Below are 17,796 nucleotides of genomic sequence, written 5' to 3' on the forward strand. Positions count from 1 at the left end.
GGGAAGCTGATTTAACCCTGGTGGCAGAAAAATTCCTGCTGCTGGCAGAGTTGAGTCCACACCAGGGTGCCCAGCTGCTATAGCAGCGTGACTAGTTAGAATGGCAGCAGACTTCTTACATTGTAGACAGAGCCCAAGTATAATGGGATTTTCACCTTTAAGGGGTTTTGGTCAAACTCTCTACATGGTATTAAACTACTTTAAAATCCATCTTGTCATTAATTTTGCTAGCATGCTTAACTCAATCACACACTGTCCTTTACAACAGCACCACTCAGACCTTTGGAACAAACCTATCCAAAACACCTCTGAGGCAGCTGACTGCTGGGTCAAGTATTGTTAGAATCCTGCACATTTGTATATGTCACTCTACATATATGCCACTCTACAAGTACACCTACAACATATCCCTGGCACTCTGTGGGGGCTGGTTTGGCACATACCCTGTCCATTCACTCCTGTTTTTATGCACCAGACATAGAAACACAGGGGTGAAGCCACTCTGATTTCTTCTCTGTGGCCAGCAGCTGTGGGTGGGCAGGTCCGTTTCAGAGTGGCACTGCTTTGAGAGCACTGGGGACCTGGTGTACTCAACCCATGGTCCACAGGCCAGATTCAGCCCCTAGCACTCCCCTACTTGCAGAAATTTGGCACAAGATTGTTGGTATCACTTTCCTGCTATCAAATTTGTGGACCCATGGAAAGCATCATGGGCCAGATAGTGTGATCCTGCGTGCTATATTGGCCCCACAGGTTGGCACAGGCCGCAATTCTGGCATGTGGGACTGATCCTGGCAGGCATAGGCAATGCACAGCCCAACCCCAGTGTGCAGGACTGTATTTGGCCTGTGACCTAGCCCTGCCCCACTGATCTGTCCTGCAGGGCCAATAATTTGAGCTGCACTGTTGTAGATGCACCCATAATGATTTCAGTAACAGCCTTTTTTTGAAAGTTAAAGGAAAGTGGAATTGCTAATTCCCTGACAGCAAATCTATAAAGTTGGCCATGAATCTGTAAGCACTTAACATTTCAAATAGTGATAATTTACATTAAGCTTTTAACTCAGGAGGGAGAGTCACAGCTTAAGAGGTTGTGTACTGCTGAGTTGGTGCATCATCAGGTGACTGGCTCAGAGTTTCCCTCTGTGAGGGAAGGTACTTGAATCAATGGTGGGGCAAAAAAGAGTAGTCCTGAGTGAGAGTTGGGGGCATGAGCCTGTCAGCCGTGTGGGTGGTGCTCTCCCTGTTGTCCTTGCAGGAGTTCCGTCAGAAGTCGCTAGATTGGGAGAAACAGCGTTTGCTTTACCAACAGCAGGTTGCATCACTAGAGGCACAGAGGAAGGCTTTGGCTGAGCAATCCGAGCTCATTCAGGTACAGTTAATATATCAAAGTTTTTAGTTTGCAGTGATGGGGGGAGACCAAAGGCCAAGGAATTCCCTTGAGTTTGAAACCAGTTTAGGTTAACATTGAAATGACTTTTGAGTCTAATGCATTAACTTGGTGTATGGTATATATGTATTTACAGCAGCAAAAGATCTGAAGTCTGTATGTGGAAGTTAAGTAAGCCTTCCCCATGGCTTCTGCACACTTGTAAAGATTAGCAGGTTACAGGCTGTGGTTTAAAATAAATGCTGTGACATATTACTTTGTTCAAAGCTACTTACCTGGCTGTAGCCAACTATGCAGCTATGCAGGCCCTGTTCAGAACCTGCTACTGGAAAATAGCTTTCTCAGACAAAAGGCACTTCCATGAGGTACCAATGTAACGGCAGTTTCTAGCCTTGTTTGAAGCTCTTACGGCAAGAGTAGAATGGAGTGGTTCCTGGAAAGTCACTCTGTTCACTGTGTTCGTGGTGCTGTAGCGGGGTTAGGTGAGCTGACCCAGAGCCCAGCTGAGAAGTCACACTGACACAATCACAGCAGAGACTGATAAGAAGCACTTGCTGTGAGCTTTTGTACTTTAATGGGCTCCTGAATTGCTGTTGAGTGGAAGCTCCTGCAAGGAAGAAGTTTTCAGTGACAGGTTTGAAGCTGACACTGGGAGCTTCGTGAGGGGCTGACTGTAGCAGATCTTCAGACGCAAACTGAGCCTTTCAGCAGAAGGTCTCACTGTTACTGTTTTTTTGCCCTTGATAGTTCAGTCTCCTGACCAGGCACATGTCCTTGACACGTTGGGTGGTGTATTAGATTGGAGATGGACTCTTTAAACACAGTATACAACACAGGAAGTCATGGTGGGATTTTTGCAGCAGTTTCAGGGGCTTAGAGGCACATCTGCCATTAAAAGTAATAGAAGATGTTTGTCTTACACATTCGCTCTCTCACTCTGCCTGTTCAGTGACTTTTCTGAAAAGTGGGACTAGCTGAGAACTGCAGGCTCTCAACTAACAGTTTTCCCCTTCTTGTCCCTGAATTAGGGCATGGCTGTCCAACTTCTGGGCAGCTGGATGCCATACACCATGTGCATGTCCCAGGGCTGTGATCCACGAGGCAGGCTGCAGACTGAGGGCTGTTCACTGTTGGTGGCACCCATCCACCCCTCTTCCCCCCATGCCAGGCCCTCCTGTGTCATGTGGGCAGTCTAGCACATTCCCTTTTTACTTGCCTCCCTACCACATGCATGGCACAGGCAGGCCTACTCCCCCCCTCCTGTCATGGGTGGTACTGCTCCTTCCCCCTCCCCTCCCAGCAGCACAGGCAGCCCTGTTCCTCCCTACCACAAGTGCAGCACCACCTCCTTGCCTGGCCGCAGGCCCACCTGCAGTGTGGGCAGCCCTGCTACTGTTTTTCTTGTGCATAGCATGGCCAGCCCAACTCCCTCCCTTGCTGGGTGTGCAGAATGGGCACTCTGGCCCACAAATTCCCAGGGGCAGAAAGTAGAAGGTGGGGTGAGCCCCAAGATCCCAGTTGCTATAGCAGAACCAGTGGTGTGGGACGGGGGAGGGGGCCGGAGATAGGCAGTGTTGGTTGTGCTGGGTGCCCGCTGGCCACTTGTTAATCCTTCAAGGGCTTCATGCAGCCCACAGACCTCCAGTTGCACAGTCCTGAATTAGGAGCTCAATTTCGTGGTGTCTCACAGTACAGCTACAGAGATTACTTCTGCATGGCCTTCCGAGGACTTCTCTTGGGCACTGCCAGCCAGCTAAGCTTAAGACCCACAATTGAAATGGGGCTTCCTGCATGGTACCCAGAGTACTATGTAGCTATGGGCTTTTAAAAAATATATATTATTTCACTTTTAGGCTGTTTCTTACTGCTGAAACCAACCATTCATTCAGTCATTCTGACATCCTGTTGGTTTCCTGGACAGCTACAGGATAGCTTTTGCAGCCCTTGTACTTTTTACCCTGGTCTGTTTTGACTGCTGAGGTTATGAAAATGTAGAATTTTCACAATGTGTTATTCCTCTAGGTTTCTTTGCTTCTACTATCTGCCAGACAGTAAACCATGGCAAGTGATGACATCAAAACTTAAAAGAAAAAAAGATTTTTAGAAAGTAAAGGTTCTCAGATGCATGTCAGGGCTAGTTTATTAAATTACATCAGTTCTCCAATAGATGGTGGAGAGAGGCTATAACATAGTGTGTAGTACCTGTAAATAAATGGGAATGTGTTCTTTACAAGTCATATATTTATTATGATTTCTCTCTTCCTTTTCATTTCTCTCCCTTTAAAACAATAAAACCTTCAAGAAAGTGAGTTTTTCTTGCAAGCTTTCTAGTACCAGATTGTTACTGCAGGAAGCAGAGCATGACTGGCTTGTGCTGTCATTCCAGTTCCTATTTGATTCCTTCTCAGTCTGTGTCAGGAGTAGCTCTATGTCCCCGTATGGGATTAACAGGTTGACTGGTCATCCTAGCTAGTTTATGGAATTTGCCAGCCGACTTCCACTTTGTCATCTGACTAGGTTTAACCCTTGGGCTGATGGACAGGGGAATGGGCTGCTCTGATATCTGTTCAGCTTGTCTGAGAATGTCTGATCTGCTTTAAAGATTGTCTTTTTCCCAGACCCCTTTTCAAATCTCAAGGATCTCCCAAATGCCTTTCTTCTTTCTGCTTCCAAATACCCCTTCTGCATTGTAGGCTTATATCACTGCCTTGTGTTGTTCCCTGAAAGGCAGTGCTGCTGCTTCTCAAGGAGATTGTTTGCTGTACTGAGAAATCTCAGGGCAGAGTCTTCGAGAAGCTTTGAATCCAGATTTGGATTCCGCTCTCTTCATGCATTATGAAGAGTTTTAACACAACAACAATCACTGTTAGCAGACTCAGCTCAGCAACCGGAAGCAGCTGCTGGAATCTGTGGAGTTGGCCAACCAGTCAGAAATCCAGCATTTAACCAGCCAGCTGCAGAGGGCCAATGACACCATCTGTGCCAATGAGCTGGAGGTGGAGAGGCTTAACATGAGAGTGGATGATCTGACTGAAACCAATCAGAAGATTCTGGAGGAGGAGCAAAGAGTCGAGGAGGAGCTGAGACGCTCCAAGAAAATGCTGGAGGTCAGTGGAGAAGTGTAAGGAAGGCGGGTTCATGAGAAGTAACAAAAAGGGTTGTCCAGCAAGGGAACTAGTGGATAATTCAGTGTCTAGACCTTAAAATTATCACTTTAGAAGTACTCCTGTCTTTGCTAAGGACTTTGTGAGTTTCCAGGTGAAAGTCAAGGTCATCTTTATACCCTCGTGGCCCTCTAGCCACCTGTCTCTGATGGCTTCTTTATACACCAAAAACATGATTCATTTCCAGACTAGTCATAACAAGATGATTCTGCCCAACCCATCTCTCTCTTTGCAGGTATTAAAAGAGGAGAAGATGGAGCTAAGAGCCACCCTGCAGTCCCAGGAAGACTTCATTAGCAGCTCCAAAATGCATGAGGAGCAGTTACAGAAGGAACTGGCCAGGGTGACTGAGACTTTGCACACCAAGGAGCAACTTGTCAGGTATTCTTGGCATCTGTGCCTAGCCAGCCACTTCATTGCTGAATAGGGATCTAGATTTGTTCACTGGGACAATCAGGGTGCCCTTTGCATACACCTCAATGTTGAATCCTTAGTGATTGCTTTGTATGACAGGACATGCTGTTAAATATAAAGTAATGGCACAAGTTCTGTGTTTTTCATTGATTGTGTGTGTTGAATTATGTTTCTCTTAAAAGCAACCAGCTTCCAAACAATATAGAATACAGAAAATGTCAGACTTTTCAGTCTGATAGGTTTCCTGAGGCAGTGCATTGTGTTTGATTTTTTTCTTTATAAGCACTTCAGATGAACAGTGGAGTCCTCTCAGGGTTCAGTCCTGTAGCTCATTGACATCAATAGCAAAGTTTCTGTATACTTTAATGGTACAGGATCAGGGTCTCAGTGAGGTAATAATTGTGGCAAAAGTCCCATCAGCTTCCCACTTGTGCTATGGCGAGAGGCGGGTGCCAGAAATAAGCTTCTGATAATGGTGAAGGCATAGGCAGACACACAGAGGTTGCATAACAGCTGTGTTCTTCCTGTAGCAGTGTGTCCTGGTAATGTAGCCAGCAGCCATGCAATCTTTCATTGTATTTTAGTGATTGTGTCTCCATGTGATTGATTTCAAACATGAGCTTATCACCAGACTGGTAAACTTGTGACATCTGGAACTTCCAGAGATGTTGCATCATAGCAGTCGTTTTGGTGGATTTTCATGGAGCTAGGCATGTAAAAGAAGAGAAAATACAGCGTTCCCTGTGTTAGCAGGCCTGATGATGAAGTTAATTTCTGTGTTAAGAAGGCTAAGGCATGTGTTTCTGAATAGGTCCCTGGAAGACTGCTTGCATGGGAAGCGGCTGTCTCCTCAGGGAGCAGAACTGGAACGTGTTCTGCTGCAGTTGGACCTTGCACACAAGAATGAAGAGCACCTGCAGTCAGAGATGGCTCGCCTTGAGAGCTGGTAGGCAGTGGTTACAGATTTTCAGAGGAACTTGAGTCATGGCACATGAAATGCCATATTCACCAATTGTCTCAATTGCTAGTAGAATTTTCTAGGCCCTGCATTATTTGGAAACAGCCTTTAGAAATCAAACTGAAATCTTACTCAAGTATGCTGCTGGTGGTAGTTGGAGGAACTGTTTTGTTGGTGTTTGTTGTAAAATAAACCTTTTGGGTATGTTTACTTCTTTAGCCTGCTTCACATTTTTTCTTTCCTTTATAATTATCAGCAAAGTCTTTGTGTTGCAGTCTACAGCCAGCTGTCTTCTGGGAGCCACATCTCATTCTTCTTGCTCTAGATAAAAGCTATAACAGGACATTTCCACTGGTGGTTATGTAGGGATAATCCTAAGCTTATCAGGAAGCTTACCTAAGCTTAGGTGAGCAAAAGAGAAGTGGCTATATCTGCCCAGATAAATTTTCTGGTGGTTTTTGTCTATCAAAATTGTTTTGGTGTGCAGAAATATATGACTGGAACAGACCTTGTGGGTCAGTGAATCCAGTCCTTTTGTTATTACACGCTTGTGGGAAATAGGATAGAAGTGTAAGCATGAACACTGGTTCTCCCGACCATGTTCTCTGTGGTTTCTAGGGGACATTTTAATTTGTGTTTTTATGTCTCTGGCACCCAGCCTAGGATCTGCAAATGAAAGATGTATACAACTGAGTGAAGAGTTGACAAAGAGGCTCAAAGAGCTGCGGCAGATGGAAGAACAGCACTGTCAGTCAAAGGCTGAGATGAAAAAGGTAAGGGCCCTTCAGTCTCAGAGAATTTCCTACAGTATTCACAACACCTCTGAGCAGCTGTGGTGGTGTGTCTTCTGTAAGCAAGGTGAAGAAAGGATTGAAGGCACAGAGCTTTGTGGGGTAATGGTAGCCCTGAATGTAGGGGAAGGAGAGAACTTGGGGAAAACAAATTTGGGAGACCTTTTGTAATTTTCCAAACATTTGTATGAGACTTCATGAGTTTAAACCCCTTGTGGGCTTATCTGTATATGGTGTGGTATGTATCTAGACTGGAGATATTTTGATTCCTGCCTCAGAGGCTGTGGGTGAGGATGGATTCTGACCTTGATCATGACAGCAGGTTCATAAAAGTGAAAGGAACTGAGAGGAAGAGGTCATGGTTAGGTGGCCCAGTGGCATAATGTTCTACTTATTTGCTTTTGGAGACTTGGATTTAAAAGTATTCTAAGACTCACATGGAATGATTGAGTTTGGTCTTGATATCTGGCTTGAAGGCTGAGTAATCTGTCTGCCATGAACTTCTTGTCCTGTATGCTAAGCCCAGTTCCTGGTTGTTGAGTATTAAGTTCCCAGAAATACTGCTGAGATGGGGAAGGGTCTCTCAGCCAGAGGTTTCCACAACAGCTGCATTCTTCTAGAAGAGTGAAAACAAGTTTACTCTAGGGTTAGGCTTTTTTCTATGGGAGACAGAATATCCACAGGGACTTACATTAGACTAGGAACCTTGCTCCCATGACAAATGAGTGATCTTGGATATTACGCCTGTGAGAACCTGATGGAAATCTCATTTATTTGAAGTAGATTTCCATCACTAACTTAAAATATCTTGGCAGACACTGCCTGAGGTGCACTTATTCACTTAAGCAGCAATCTAATCAACTAATTTTGTTCCACCTGGTAAGAGGGAAGGAAAGAGACTGTTCTAATTTTGGTTTTTAAATACTTAAGAGAGACAGATATTATGGTGATGAGTACCAAATACGCCTTAGGGAGATGGATGCTGGGGTGTGTACTCTATGTGGTGTTCGCTAGATAATGATCTACAAGATGGTTTTCAGAAGGCTTAAGTACTTGTAGTTTCCTGTAGAGTAACTGAGGGTTGTCAGTGTTCTCTACATTGGGACAGTTGGGCTTCCACTCTACAGTAAATACTTATAGATTGCTGCTTGTCTCGACTGGTAGTTTGTGAAGTGGAACCCCAAAATAAGAAGAGCAACCTTAAAAATCAAGGTAGAAGTGCATTTTCAGAGGTGCCTAGGAGGATTACATAAGAGCTTTGTATCAATCAGTTCTTCTGCCTCATGCAACCCCTGGGCCTAGCGCATCAGTCTCCTCACTGAAACATCTTTCTTTAAAAACCATATGTCGCCTGTTTCCATCCCTCTCCAGCTGAAGGAGCAACTGTCTCGCATTGAGCAAACTCACAACAGTGAGTTAGAAGGGATGAAAAAGGAGATCTCCCAACTGACGCAGGAGCTGCACCAGCGTGACATTGTCATTGCCTCGGCCAGTGGATCAACCTCTGACATGGAGCAGCGGCTGAGGATGGAGATTGAAAGAGCAGAAAGGAAAGCAGTGGAGCACAGGGTAAAATTGGTACAAGGGTCTCTGTCTGTGAGGAATGAAGGGGGTACAGAAAACTTTCTTAATTGGACAAGGGGGACTCCTAGGAACCTCCCTTTTATCTAGGTGGACTCTGAAACTCTTCCACACGGTCCCAAGGCTATAGTAGTTTCTAGCTCTAATTGACAGATTTTTAACAGCAGAATGCCGGTGCTATCGCTGAAAAGTGTGTACTGCTAGAGTTTCAGAACAAATGAGGACTACCGAGGAGGAAGATCTCTCACAGTCCCCCACAAAAGCCCTACCAAAACAAATTTTGAGCTGCATGCACAATTCCTCCTTGTAAAGAGAGCATGAGAAAAGAAAGCAAACCCAAAGTCACTTAATGTGGGAGTGGAAGGTGCTCAGTTACTTGCATGATGATTACAATATAGGAACCTGAATAGAACAGGCAGTTCTGGCATAGCCTTGGAAAGATTTGGGAAGAAAAGGTGAAGAAAAGGCATACAGGGGAAAAAATAGTTTAGAAATGGGAATTTCCTACCCCAATCAGGAAAAAATGGGAAAGAAAATCAGATATAAAAAGTGGATTATTTAGAGCTGTGTGCACAAACCCCTCTTTTTGCCTTTGGAAGTTATTTATTTGAGGCAGACTCGCTAAGCTGCAAGAGATTTTATCTAATGTACTTTAAAAACTTAGAGAAAAGATTGGAAGTGGCATTTCAAAACTAGATTTTTTTTTGAGCAAGCATCAGCTTGTGTGTGTGTGGGTGGGTGCGTTTGTGTGGGTGGGCGGTTGTTGTAGGATGGAGTACAGTCTCTTCTCTGGGTTCTCAACTCTAGAACTTCAGAGCTGTCTGTTCTGACTTGGTATTTAACTACTTTGCTGCAGCAGGTAATCAACTTGCTTGGACAGCAATAGTACCCTCTGAGAAGCCCATTAAAATTACTGGGCTGTTAGAAGGTGCCTGGTAGATCCAGCCCTACAAGTGCAAGCACGCTGGTTTGTGTAGCTGGGGAGCCATTAGAGTAAGTAGTAAAAACAGGCAACATTAAGTGATGCCAGGGTCTTTTTCATTCATATCAGACACATGAAGAATTTGATTTCAGTATCTCTCCCTATGTTAGGCAAAAGATAACCCCTTAAGACACCTCCAAGAAAGCTATGCCAAAGCACTGAATACATTGGAGTCTGAGAACCAGCAACTGCAGAGAGACCTTGCAGAAGCTAGAGCTAAGCTGGAGCTTTCCACTCAGGACTCTGAGGACAAGGATAAGAAAGTTGTACAGCAGATGTCAAATAAAAGGATTGAGATCAAGGATGTGGAGTGCGGGTGAGTGAACTTTTTGGCCATAACAGAACATTTTCATTAGAAAGGAAAGTAGAAGACAAGTTGGTGAGTTAATGGTGCCACGTTTTTTTAAAGAACTTCTACCTCTAATACACAGTACATGTTGGTGAGCCTAAAGGCAATTGTAATATTTACTCTTGTACCTTAAGTGGGACAATAATTTTATTCTCTGCTATTGTGTAGAGCTAGACAGCCTCTGACTTATGACCTTCCTTTTTTTGCTTCTGTGGCTAGAACAGCTCATAGACCTTGGCTGCTTTTATATAGTTCCTGGCAAAAGTTAGCACCCTTTGGGTCCAACACGCATTCTCCTCAATTTATTTGTACTAGTTTTGTGGAAGAATTAGCTATGGTCCAAGTAGCTGTGACCCATCCTTTGCTGGTAATAGGCTGTGCAATGAACTGTAATATTTAAATGTCTAGAATAATAATAAAATGAATGTGAATTCCCTGGAGACTGGATATGTCTAGAGGTCTTGTGAAAACAAGTGATAGCAGCCAGTTTGAACTGCCAAGCCTATCAGTAAACCAGAGACTAATTGGTTGCCTCTGCATAAATTCCTGCATAAGTTCTGCTGCTAAAACAGAGCCAAACTGTTAAACAGTTGTGGTTTCTAACCTGCTCTCCAGGGGACCTCAGGAGCCGCAGCATAAACGTAAGGAAGAATCAAGAAAATTGCAGGCCAACTTTGACGAGAGTTCTCAGCACCACAAAGAGGAGCTACAGGGTCTGAAAGCCCAGCACTTGTCAGCTGCAACTGAGACTGCTTCTGCTTCAGCAGGTGGACAATCCCCCCCGATTAGCAGGAAGAGCTCCCTGGAATCTCTGTCTTCTGATTCTTTGCCAGATGTAAACACAGATTTTACTGACGAAGCATCCAGAGAATCAGTCTCAAGTCGACAGAGAGAATCTGTGCTTTTGGTGAGTGACAGCATACTGTTGGTAACTGTATGACAGTGATGAGATTCTCTTTTTTTTTTTACAGGGCAAATGTAACCAGCTTTCAGAGACTACCTCCTAAGCACCACTATACTGTATGTGTAAGCAAGCATCAATCCTCTGGATCATGGTGTACACATAAGAGGTCTAGTCAGGTGCCTGATGAATCTGCTCTTACAGAGTGTGACCATCACACCAAGATGTTTTGAGTATGCCTAGGCAAGCATATTGAGGAGTGGAGGCTGCCCTGGACCTATCATCCCTCTTTAGACCATTGAAACAGAATTCAGAGGCCAGACTGAGTCCTCAGTGCCTCAATGGCTGTAACTTCTGTCATGAGCAACAGATAAGAACTGCTGCTAACTTGCCCAGCATCTCATCGAGAGCGTGTTTCTATCAGGGCGACAAGCTTAGCCTTTCTCCAACCGAGGAGTTACTCACAAAGCAGTGGGTGCTAGGGTTTTGAGGCGTCCTATACTCTCCTTACTCTGGAGGTTGCAACATTGTGGTACTTTATAGGAGCTACCCTGCCATGAGTAGCCCCGCCGTGTTGCCACCAGACCCTCCAGTTGGATGTAGTTTATGGTCATACCCAGGACTAGCTATACTGTATAGGGTGTTAGTTGCAAATCATACCCTGGGTAGAGAAAGTGATCAGTACTGGTATAGTGAAAATTCTAACAAGAACTGTGGTGGGAAATTAAATTATTTTCCCCAGCTTTCTGCAACAAGACTTTCTTCACAACTGTGAAATGGAAAGCTTCTCGCAGAAGGTTATTATAAGCTGGTTCTGTCTGCAGTCAGTTGTTCTTTTGTATTGGAGTTGTGCATTAATGTACATGAGCAACTGCTTTGGAGGTAAGGATTTTTGATCTCTATTGGACCAGCTGCATAGTTGGGAGAGCTGTTGCCCAAGCTCTTAGGCATCAGGTATCCATCTCAAAATTGACCGTCAAGTGCCTCAGCTTAGACCTGAGGATGGGCACTTAATATCCAAAACCTGTCCAGTAGCTCTCCTAACTCTACAGTTGATCCAATAAAAGATGTCACACAAAATCCGTGCCTCCCTGGCATTTCTTGGGCTATCCTGGCTACAATGGCACTCCAACTCTATTGCAACCTGCTTTCATCACTTTAATATTCAGTGTCACTTTTGTGTAACTTGGATCAGATATTTACACCCAGGAAAAAAGGGGTTTTGGCATTGCACTGCGAAGGGTTGCCACACATAACTTCTAGGTGCCTGGCCTTCTAGTGGGATATGGAGCCTGAAGTTAGGTGCCTGATTTTTCTCTTTGGTGTATGAGGCGCTTGGAATGGGCTCTGTAAAAGCTGGCATACTGAGAGGGGGTTACCTATGCTAGTTAAGGATGGAGTCTGTCTGAAATCCTGCTCCTGTCTGAGAACTGGTTGCCTTAGGCAGCACTACCAGGAAATGCTGCCCTCCACTTATAATTCACAGCTCAGAAACTTCTCCATACCTAATCTCTGTCTCCTAGAAAGTGAGCAGAGGTCACCCTTTCCTTCTAAAGAAGGTTGCTGGTGCTGTCTATCTTTTTATCCAGCCATTCTGTGATTAGAGCACTCATCCAAGAGTATTATGTTAATTTCCTTTCTCTGCCTGAAGGGGACTGAAACTTTGCAGGCAGAGCTACCCTGGATCATCTCCCACCTTCTAGGAGACTGCCCTAACTGCCAAACTACATTTAATTTTTGAGCCAGAGGGAGCAATGCCTTCTAGCCTGGTGGTTAGGAATGAGAGAGTCGGGGGTTAAAGTCCCTGATCAAGGGTTGTTTGCACATTGTATCTAATAACTCTGTAAAATACAAAATATATCAGAGGAGTTGTCCTCCTTTATTCAGGTTGTGAAAGGATGTGGCATTTTGTGCAGAGCCCAATAGTTAGAGATTGAGTCCCTCAGGGGAGAAAGGCAGAAGACTGTCTAGTTTGGGATTTTGATGGGACTTAAGCATCAAATAGGAGCAGAGCTGCTCAGCTCTGTCACAGCTGAGGCACTTCTGTTTCTAGGAACGCACAGGATTTTAGTTGCTTGGGATCTTTAATGTCATAAAACTGAGGCATTTAGAGAGTTTATGTTCATTCAGGGTTAGGTAGTAGTTCCCTGGGGGCATAGTTTAGGATTGCAGTTTGAGCCTTCAATCCTAAATTCCACCTAAATCTCTTTTCAGATCTGGGACTTAATATTTAGTAGATAAGGCAAGCTTTTTTCTATGATGAAAGTATGGAATGGAGAAAAGAAACAGGGTTTCTGAAAGGAAATTGGTTTGAATGTTTTTTCTATGTATTGACTGGGACAGCTGGTGTTCATCCCCTACGTTTAAGTCACTATTTTAACAGCTCGTAAAAGACTAGTTTTGCTAAATCTCTTGCTGGCAACACTAGTAGGGAAGGGGACTTTCTCAGAGATCAATGGCTAGCAGAACAGAAATGGGAAGGCTGAGGGGAGAGCTTTGGCTGATTTTTAGAAGGAGAATAGATGAGACTGGGCCCTGCATTTTGGTGAAAGCCCAGGATTTTCCATCTTACTGCTACAGTGCAAGAAACTCTTTGGACTGGAAACAACCAGTTGTCTACTCTAGCCAAGAATTTCAAGCCAGGTTTTTTTTTCCCTAAAGGACAGCGGCTCCTCAGCAATTTCATGTTTTCACCTTCCAGTTTCTTCTCTGAAAGTCCTCTCCTGTCCTTAACTTAAAGCGTAGCTTCCAAGTGTCCCCATTTTTGCGGCATGCAATCTTGTAAAACAAAGAGCATGGTGGGACTAGCTTCCTTTTTATACATGAAAGAATAAGTGGTAATTTATCAGCAAGTGCTGATGAAAAGAAGTAGCATTAACCCCAGCTGAATGGGAATTTAGGAACATAACTTCTTTTATGTTTTGAGATGATGGTACATAAAAGAAGGTAGAGACATCCAGAAGTGCTGTTTCAACTCAGGAGTGCCTTCCCTTCTGCTGGTCTTGGAATATATAAGTTGTTGCTTGTAGTTTCAGAAGGTTGTACTACAGCAGGGAGGAACAGGTAACACCTGTGATGCTGAAACATGCACAGGAGAATCTGGCCAGACATTTGGGGGCGGGGAAGCACTGTACTAGTACTAGATTGTAGTTTTATACAACACTGATTGTACTCCCAAGAAAGTGTGAAATTTGATACAAGGGGTGAAATTGTGGCTTCTCTGAAATCAGTAGTAAAATTCTGGTCGACTTTGCTAGGGTCAGGATCCCACTCTCAAAGTACAATGATGGAGCAGAGAAATGTGAAAGTCATTTCCCACTCAACTGTAACTTGCATCTCCCCTGACATGAACTTTTATGAAAAATGTTTACATGTGTCAAAGCTCTGAATTGATCCCTTACTCATTTTTGGTAAATGTTAAAGGATTTGTCACTTTTGTTGGAAATTGGCTATGAAAATACCTGGAAAGTCAGGACCTCTAGCTACTTATCTCCATAACTAGTACTTCATGCTGTTGTTAATATCTGGTATGAACATGAAAACCATTGCTGGAATCCTGTTTTTTGCTAATCTTCTGATTGGGCTTTAATGCAGAGGTCAGTTTGAAAGGATGCCCAGCTTCTACTTTATCATTTTTGACATTTTGATGAGAAGACCTTTACTGTCTTGTTGTCAGCCTGGTTCCTTGGTGTATGGCATTCATCAGTGGAGGACATGGCATGGGATGGGTTTTTTAAAGTGCCTAAAGAACAAGCCATAATTTTCTTAGTGGGACTAATGCTCCTAAGTTACTTCAGTACTTTTGAGCCACTGTGTCAACCAATTAAAAAAAATTTAACATTAAAATTAATACCACTTTGAAGAGTCATGCAACTCTTCTTGCATTGATGTTCCAGTTTAGCTTCTAAAGTTCATATTCTACTACTTGGACATTTTAAAATTCATAATCTACTACAGTTATGCAATACCTTCATGATCCTGCCTGTGTTTTCTGGACCCCCTAAACATGGTGAGGTGAAAATTTGGTTACATTATTAACGTTAATTAAATACACTGCCTTCTCCCTCACAGTCTTAAGGCAGAACATTGTACATGTAGAAGCCTCTTGCTGGAGTTCCATTTTTCTGTTCATCAGTTTTATTAATATTTCTTTCTTTAGTGCCCCCTGCCTGCATCTCCTATTGGCTCAATAGCTGCAAGATTTCTGGAAGAGGAAGAACTGAGATCTCAACATATCTTGGATCGCTTAGATGCTCACATTGAGGAACTGAAAAAAGAGAGTGAAAGGACAGTGAAACAGTTTGCACACCAGGAATAACATTTCTTCAAGGTCTGTGGACTTGAACACTGGTTTAATTAAATGATATTAGTCTGTGAAAGAGAAGGTACCTATGAAACTATTAGCCCTTGGAGCTGGACGGACAGACATCCCTCCTTCTCCAGGCTGAATCACAAGTTGTGGAAGCTAAGAAAATTATATTTCCCTGTGGAGCAAATCTCTCTCACCAGGAAAGTATTGTGCTATTGAAACTGCATCTCTGGTCCGTAAAGCTGTGTCAGTGGACCTTGTCTCAAGTGACTGCAGGCTTCTGCAGCAGAGATAACTGTTTGTGTGTGTGCATGCATGCATGACCACATTCACTATCATAGAGATTTTGATGGCTGACAGGACTGAACTGTGTAAATTAATTTAAAATTATTTTTATATATGGAAAAAGAACCTCAAATAAAATAAAGTAATATGGGAAATACTCTGTCCCCTATTTTTCCTCAAGGGCACAAAGTAAGTTTAATCCAGGCAGTAAGTATTCATCTCTATCCTGTTATCTCCAAGGAGTTAATTTGACCATCTGGGTGAGATCCAGAGAGCAGTCTGGACCTGTGAGGAACTCCACAGGCTAGATGACAGTCCTGTGTGCTACATTGTGCCAGCACTTGGGATTGCTCTGTAGTTGGATCCGATGTGTGAGAGAGAATCCATCTGTGGCCAGATCTGATGCGTGGAAGCCATTCTGGGATGCAGAGTCACTTTGTAGCCATATCTGGCACACAGGGTTGAGCTGGCTCACTGGATTACACCTGTGGAGTGACACCACGGACTGACTCCAGGCTGAATCTGACCTATGGACTGGTCCCATCCCATTCATCCAGCCCATGGGGCCAGAAGATGAAGTACTTCTGCTCTAAAGTACTCAGAAAACATGCAAAGAGTAGAATTCACACTGGGGTGCTCATCAGTTTGGAAAGGGAGAAGTTGAAATAGAAGGTGCAGTTGAATGTAAGGGATAAATGAGCATATAAACCAGGTTCTCTTCATTTGTACAATGGCCATATTAGTTCTGAGAAGCTGAAGGACTGATTTTTAGGAGTTTGGTTTTGTTTTGCTGTAAGAAGAGACGGGCACCCTGAGGGACTTATCTGAATATTTCTTGCGCGTTCATTCTGTCACTTATGGGAAAAGAATGGAGAGCAATTATGATCTTTGTTCTGTTTATGATGAATGAGTCTTAATCCTTGCCAGCTATTTCATTGTACCATTCTGATTTGTGAAATGGACTGCATTGGCCAAGTCACTCACATGACTAGGGGTAGCCCTAATGTTGCCCCACAGGTGAGAACTCTCCTCACAATACAAATATAAGATAGCAAGCAAAGCTAATGAGATATACTGTCAGCTGAAACATGGATTGAACCCCATTTTCTATGTTGGGTGAGTTTTCACAAATGTCAGGGGAAGTCATGTACCCAGCTCCCGTTAAAAGTAGATGAGAGTTTGGTACCTAACTCCCTTAGGCTCCATTTAACTATCTCAGCTGCTGCCTTTTTCTTAGGCCTCCTCTGTCTGTTCCTCATAATCCACCCTCATGTTCCATTTGTGGAATAGTTGAGCTTCCTTCTTGGGACACCGCTCTTTCACAAACATGACATCTGTGGGTAATGGATCAACTCTACTGCACTGTCACCTGTCTTGGTTTGACTCTGAATTGCTGCCTGGTTTCTTTAAAATGTATAAAATTGTTTTCTCCAGTCCTAAATTTGCCACTCCTTATATCTGTCTGATTATTAGTTTCTCACAACTTTTCATCAGTGTCATCCCATCCTGGAGCAGCTTGATATGGACAGATAACCCAATATCAAAAACATTATGAAGATGTGCCAGAAAACAGCAGACAGCTTTGTTTGATCCAGACTGTCCAGTGAAAGATGGTAAGTCGTGCCTGTCAAAACAAATGCATTTATTTTCTGGTGCTGCCTCATCCTCTCCCATCTCAACAAATATGAGCAAGTTTGAGAGCAGTTCTTCATAACATAGAGTTTGAAAACATGGGAGACTTGCGAGTTCCTCTCAGCTGTTCCATTGAGAAATCCTTATGTTTTTGATTTTTGTCTTGGATTCCATGATGCATGGGAATTAAACTTATAAGGTCATCCAGGATACTGGTGTCGCATGATGACACGTGGGCAAGTCTTACAGCTGCCTTACTTAACAGGTGGTACTGCAATGAAACCTGGTTTACTGCTCTGCTGGTGTCACATTCCAAACCAGAAGTGGCATAGCTACATTGCTGATTGAGGGGCAGAATTAAGTAGGATGAGTGCAGTGCTGGGCATATGAAAGTGTGCTACCTCCAGAGCAAGGCATGTTATTGTTGGAGCACTATGGTGTTCTAGCGGTACCACCTGGTATTGTAAATGAGCAGCGTAGATATGTTCCTGCTCATGGATACTGCTTCTCTCATAAAACATACACTCTGATACTGGGATTTTCCAGAATATTCAGTCATGGCCTGTCTCAGCGCTGGCTGTTTCCTCCACTGTAACAGTTTAACCAGCAGTGAGCACTTCTGAAATATTCACTCTTCACATCCATATCTCTGGGGTGATATGTTGCAACCAGCTGTCTGAACAAAAGCAGCACAGGAAAATGAAGTGAGTTAAGTTGTTTCTCTTCTCTCCTAGGGGTGCATAAAACACTGGAGTTTGTCCTGTGAGTTCATCACCTCCCTCATCTGACAGCACTCCGCATTTTTTGTCTCTTTTTTTTCTTTTCTCCCCCAGCTTCTTTTTGTATAACATTGAACACTCTTTACAACCCTCTTCTATTTTCCTTGGGTATTTAAAGATCTACAGTTATTTGAAATAAGTTAGTGTACTTAAGGTTATGCGCTAAGTGCTTCCAAGAGTAGAAAAGGGCACTTTGACCAGTTAGTAATGTTTACTTATCTTTTCTCTTCTTTTGGGAGCATCCAGCACTTAATCTTCAAG

General features: G+C 43.6%; 1 protein-coding gene across 1 annotated transcript in view; it reads left to right on the forward strand.

Moving 5' to 3' along the window:
* The window catches only part of CEP63 (centrosomal protein 63), a 28,631-nt gene extending 13,109 nt beyond the window's left edge, over positions 1-15,522 (forward strand). The window contains exons 6-14 of the mRNA XM_019543050.1: positions 1,259-1,372; positions 4,264-4,497; positions 4,790-4,935; positions 5,780-5,914; positions 6,585-6,699; positions 8,089-8,313; positions 9,391-9,596; positions 10,245-10,536; positions 14,690-15,522. Of these exons, the coding sequence (XP_019398595.1) occupies positions 1,259-1,372; positions 4,264-4,497; positions 4,790-4,935; positions 5,780-5,914; positions 6,585-6,699; positions 8,089-8,313; positions 9,391-9,596; positions 10,245-10,536; positions 14,690-14,848 (1,626 nt within the window). The 3' untranslated portion in view covers positions 14,849-15,522. The remainder of the gene's footprint in view (positions 1-1,258; positions 1,373-4,263; positions 4,498-4,789; positions 4,936-5,779; positions 5,915-6,584; positions 6,700-8,088; positions 8,314-9,390; positions 9,597-10,244; positions 10,537-14,689) is intronic.
* The last annotated feature ends 2,274 nt before the right edge of the window (positions 15,523-17,796 follow it).

The sequence above is a fragment of the Crocodylus porosus genome, unplaced genomic scaffold (assembly GCF_001723895.1).
Source record: "Crocodylus porosus isolate Cpor-Errol unplaced genomic scaffold, CroPor_comp1, whole genome shotgun sequence".
In the NCBI taxonomy this organism is placed as follows: Eukaryota; Metazoa; Chordata; order Crocodylia; family Crocodylidae; genus Crocodylus; species Crocodylus porosus.